Genomic DNA, 5828 nt, shown 5'->3' with positions numbered 1-5828 from the left:
TCTCTCTCTCTCTCTCTCTCTCTGTCTCTGTCTCTCTGTATGTGTATGTATGTGTATATATGTATGTATGTATGTATGTATGTATGTATGTATGGAGATAGAAGCTTAGGGGAATCAAGGCAACTGAGTTTCAGAGCATCTGTTCAGAAGATTTGAATAGTTGGTGACATTATCATCTCCTATGAGGATTTCCAGCGGTCCCTTGCTGCTTCACCCTGAATGGCCAACGAGCCGTTGGGTGTGCGTAGACATTTGACATACTAGTGTGTCGGGTGGAGTGGCGTGGGCTCTCTTTCGGGGAGCACTGCACCCTTCTAGCTCTCTCCTGCCAGGGTCTGGCTCACCTTCCATGTCTGGATTCCCTAGGATGAGCTGGATGAGCTCCGTGCAGAGATGGAGGAGATGAGGGACAGCTATCTGGAGGAGGACGGTTACCAGCTGCAGGAGCTCCGTAGAGAGCTGGACCGGGCTAACAAGAACTGCAGAATCCTGCAGTACCGACTCAGGAAAGCCGAGCAGAAGAGCCTGAAAGTGGCGGAAACAGGGCAGGTGGATGGGGAGCTCATCAGAAGCCTGGAGCAAGACTTGAAGGTGAGTGAGGTCCATCCCTCAGCATCCCAGTTCGTCCCTAGGGAGCTGAGTTCCTAGGGAGCTGAGATGGTAACTCCAGACGCCACCCAACACATTTTACTACTGTTCTTGCAGAGTACCTGGATCCCAATTCCCACATCCACACAGTGGTTTACAGTCCGTCTCTAACTCCGTCTCTGTAATCTACCATGCCCGCTTCTGGTCCCTGTGGGTCCTCAGAAATGAACACGATGTGTCGACATATATGCAAGCAAAATACCTCTACACATGAAATAAAATAAATTTTAAAGAGAGTAAGGAAGAGTGAGACTCAGTCACTTGAAGCGACTGAGAAGAAACCCCAGACTCTCTCTACCCTTTGCCCCCAGTGTGGACTGCAGAGACGCCCTGGTCCAATCATACACGTAGATGTGGAATATGCAGGATGTCCTCTAGTTTGTGAGAGTGTGAGATCTCATCTGGCCTTTCCCTATAGCAAGAATAATCTTTGCAATTCTCAGTTGTCAGCTACTAACAAAAATGTCACTCAGCGTATGAAAGAGTGATTTATAGTTCTCCTACAGCCTTTCCTCATTCACTTTTAAAAAAATAAAGGAACTTTAGGCTGGAGAGAAAGCCCAGCAGTTAAGAGCACTGACTCTTGTAGAGGACCTAGGTTTTGTTCTCAGCACCAACCTGGTGGTTCACAACCATCTACTACTTCAGTTCCGGGGGATCTGGCACTGTCTCCTGGCTTCTATGGGCACTGTATACAAAACACGCTGGCAAAACATTCATGTACACAAAATAAAATAAGGACAATTAAGAAGAAAGTAAAAGGTTAATTGATTTCAACCTTGCCAGGTTTTAACCACGCCAGAAGCACAGAGACATCTTTAAAAACTTGGTTATGGACTGGAGAGATGGCTCAGTGAGTAAGAGCACCCGACTGCTCTTCTGAAGGTCCTGAGTTCAAATCCTAGCAACCACATGGTGGCTCACAACCATCCGTAATGAGATTTGATGTCCTCTTCTGGTGCATCTGAAGACAGCTACAGTATACATAGATATAATAATAAATAAATCTTTAGAAAAAGTAAAAAGAATTTTTTTTTTTTTTTTGGTTTTTCGAGACAGGGTTTCTCTGTGTAGCCCTGGCTGTCCTGGAACTCACTCTGTAGACCAGGCCGGCCTCGAACTCAGAAATCTGCCTGCCTCAGCCTCCTAAGTGTTGGGATTAAAGGCGTGCGCCACCACGCCCAGTTTGAAAAAATTTTTTTAAATTGAAAAAATATTTAAAAAAAACTTGGTTATATGGAACATGCACTGCATACAGTAGATTTTTAATATTGATTTGTTTGACAGAAAGCATGTGAGTGCAAAGAGAATTGGCATTCTTGGTAGTAACTCCATGAGGGAAACAGCCCTGTCCAGGCCTTGTCATTTATGAAAGCCACATTCTCCTTCATAATGTAGTTTCACGTTTTAAATTATTCGTTGAGTGTCTGCGTAGTTTATTGTCAGCTTGACACAAGCTAGACACGCCTAGCATGAGAAGAGGGACTCTCAGTGGAGAAAGTGCTTCCCTGTGACAGGCCTACGGATAAGTCCTTAGGACATTTGATTGATGGGAGAGAGCCCCGCCCACTCTGCAGTGCCATCCCCAAGCAGATGGTCCCAGGTGGTGTAAGAAAGCAGGCTGCCAGCAACCCATGGGGAAAAGTCAGTAAGCAACACTGTCCCGTGATAAACTGTAAGGTTTATTTAACCCTTCCCTTCCCAGGTTGCTTTTGGTCACGGTGTTTTATAACAGCAATAGAGACACTAGCTAAGATAGTATTTTCTTTTTTTAAAGATTTATTTATTTTATGTATATGAGTACTCTGTAGCTGTACAAATGCTTGTGAGCCACCATATGGTTGTTGCGATTTGAACTCAGGAAGAACTCTTTGGAAGAGCAGTTAGTGCTCTTAACCGCTGAGCCATCTCACCAACCTAAGACAGTATTCTTTATTCAAAGCTTTATTGGGTCTGAGAGTGGTTCCAGTTTAGGAGCATTTCAGATGCTGGGATTTTGAATCAGAGATGCTCAACATGTACTTTCTTCCATTCAATCTAAGTCTGTCACGCATTTCCTGAATTCTTGCTACGGCAAAGCTACTTAATGATTCTGCCTCTGGGGCTGTCTATTATTCCCCTTGGCAACCCCCCAGATTTCATGACATCCTGACATGATCCCCATGTGTCCAATGCAGGTAGCCAAAGATGTGTCGGTCAGATTACACCACGAACTCGAGACCGTGGAGGAGAAGCGTGCTAAAGCCGAAGACGACAACGAAACGCTCCGGCAGCAGATGATCGAGGTGGAGGTATCCAGACAGGCCCTCCAGAATGAAGTGGAGAGACTGAGGGAGGTAAGGCAGAGCCTTGGGACAGTATCTTCTCAGGCCTGTTAGGAACTAGGGACTCCCCACACACCATTTCTGTGCCGGAAGACAAAAAAATAAGTCACATAAACAAACACACCGGTGCAAAGAAGATTATGGAACAAAGACTAGATTGCTCACAAAGCCTATCTGGCTTTTTACATAAAAGGCTTTGGGACTCTGGTCTACATTCATGTCTTACCTCTATTCAAATGAGCAGGCCATTAATCCTTTCAGTGTGTCTGAGTGTATTACTTCTGAAGTACAGAATTAAACAGTAGCTTCTGCACACACCTCCCCCAACCTTTATCTTCCAATGAGATTGGGGGGAGGTATATTTTACTTGTTCATCAAAACTCTGTTAACAGATGGGACTGGTGGCTCATGCCTTTTAACCCCGAGCCAGCACTTGGGAGGCGGAGGCAGGTAAATCTGTATGAGTTCAAGGCTAGTTTGATCTTAGAGTCAGCTCTTGGTCATCCAAGGCTACATAGGTCCTGTCTCAAAACAACAGCAAGAAAAGCCCTCGGTTGATAGGCGAGACACATACACGCTCACTTGCCCATACATATCTGTATATCATTCAGCCAATGTGATTCAAGCATAGATATCTCTATGTAGAGATAGAGATCTTCTAAAGTTGCTGTGCTGATTATTCTAGCAAAGCAGTCTAGAAAAAAAACAAAAAAAAAAACCACTTCGTTTGCATATGGCACTGTGGATCCTGACTTGACATTCTTTCTGGCTTTGGTATTTATAAGAGCGGAGCAGAGTGTTTTTCCTTGGAAAGCGCCCTGTGCATACTGATGTAGTGCACAAGTCCCGGAGAAGGCTGGTTCCAGCTGGCACATGACTCGCTGACAGCCTCATGTCGCAGGTCATGTCTCCTGGGTACATTTCTTATTTTGTTCAGCCATTCCCATCCAAATGTCGAGCACTACACTTTGTTCGGATCCTGAGCTCTGGGGCTGAAGGCATAAATAAATGTGTACTACCACCCTTCAGGGCGCCAGTATGGCCCACGAGCAAAGGTTGCTTTGCTGTGGTTTGTGCTACACCTCTCTTGTCCCCCACCGCCTTTGCTCGTGGCCATCCTGGCCGGGAAAGTATTGTTTCTTGTCTTTCAAGTGGGCCCAGGGTTTGTCGGTTCACTGTTTGGTTCATCCACCCTTGTGCCTGGATTGATGCCTGACACGTGCCAAGTGAGGGAACCGACTCAGAGATGATAAGACTGTGCTCACTGTGGTGGTGGCAGCTTGCTGGTCTAGGGATGTGGGTTCTGCAGGGCCCCAGGGTCCAGGAGGTGTTGAGAGCACTTCCCTCATGAGTAGAGCATGCCCCTTAACTGCTGCCTGGATCCCCCCTGATACCCCCCCCCCCCAGGATGGGAGAGTTTGCCTGATAGTCATGAATCTTTTGCCTTATTCACCATCCCTGGGACCTTTTACTGTCTGCTGCTTTTTCCTTTGTAAGTTTTTCTGAAACTGTGCTGTGCGTTTTACAGGTCAAGCCCTATTAGTGTGCATAGAAAATAATTCAGAAGTATAGTTTGTTTATAAGATTGATCTGGATAGATGATTTGGTATTTATCTGTAGCTATACATGGTCTAGTTATATACATGCATATGACACATGTACACACATACATACATGCATATATACCTACATACATGCATGCATACATACATACATACATACATACATACATACATACATACATAGTGATACCAGGAGATTCTAGGAGCCTCACAGAAATGGAAGTTGGTAGCTACTCAAATCTCTTATATAAATGGTATAATACTTTATAGAACTTGAGCACATCTGCATACTTGAAGTCACTTCTAAAATATTCATAATGCATGAGTGCAATGTAGTCACTATATAAATAGTTGTTTTGTTATGTTGTTTAGGGATTAATCATAAAAATCTAGTCTAAGTAATCAGATTTACAGCGATATATATATTTTTTTCTATCCCTGCTTGGTTGCATCTGCAGGTGTAGAGCACAAAGATGCAGACGTCTGATTACATACGTAATCTTAAACAAGGGAGTCTGTGTATGTTTACATGGATTTGTGTAAGACTTGGGGTCTCCTGGGAGGAAGAAATAATTACTGTTGCTTTCGACATTAAAAGAAAGGCCAGAGGAAGCAGGGGTCATCTTGGAGCTCAATGCTGGCTCAGGAAGATGTGGAGGGACCAGCCTCTCCTCCCCACCCCCCCACCCCATGGGTTAAAATGATACAGACAGATGACTCAGTTGGGATAGAAGACATTTTCTCCCCCATGCAGTCAGCCCAGTATGACGATGGTATTTTTATACTAAACTATTAAGGTATTGTATAACATACAGGAGTCTCAGAGAGTCAGACACTGGCAGAGGATGTTGGCTGGACACAGAGAAAGATGGAGCCTGAGGATGTAGGGTCCCAAGACGGCAGGAGAGAGGTTACTGGGACTTGCCAGCTGTTGTCTCTGTCATCGATGGATTATTTTCACAAAAGCTGAAAAATGCACAGGTTGAGTTTGTCTCTGTGAACTTTGTTCTTTGTGGCTCACGTCCTTGACATTTGTATGCGGGTGCACCGGGATGCACAGCGACCTGAGGCTGCAAGGGCTTTCCCTGCTCCTCAATAACAGCCCTTGTGTGGAGCCAATCGCCTGGCCTCAGAGGACCTGAGCGGCCCCACTTGAGCCTTCCGCAGTCGTGGTTCTCATGTTCAGGGGCATGGTAGACACCACATTTCCCGTTACTTTCAGTCCCTTCTGCCTCTCCTAGGTCTGCAGTTCCCCAGGGTTTTTTTTTTTTTTTTTTTTTTTTTTTTTTTTTTT

The 5828-nt window shown here is 45.1% G+C and overlaps 1 protein-coding gene across 7 annotated transcripts in view; it reads left to right on the top strand.

The window, feature by feature from the left end:
* The window catches only part of Mtcl1 (microtubule crosslinking factor 1), a 113890-nt gene that overhangs the window by 9903 nt on the left and 98159 nt on the right, over positions 1-5828 (top strand). For all 7 annotated transcript variants that reach the window (XM_021217993.2, XM_029531331.1, XM_029531333.1 and 4 more), the window contains exons 2-3: positions 367-591; positions 2826-2984. In XM_021217993.2, coding sequence (XP_021073652.1) covers positions 367-591; positions 2826-2984 — 384 coding nt within the window. The remainder of the gene's footprint in view (positions 1-366; positions 592-2825; positions 2985-5828) is intronic.

This window comes from Mus pahari, chromosome 18, assembly GCF_900095145.1.
Source record: "Mus pahari chromosome 18, PAHARI_EIJ_v1.1, whole genome shotgun sequence".
NCBI classification, from domain to species: domain Eukaryota; kingdom Metazoa; phylum Chordata; class Mammalia; order Rodentia; family Muridae; genus Mus; species Mus pahari.
Note: the sequence above shows the minus strand (reverse complement) of the source record. Positions and strands in the feature narration are given on the sequence as shown.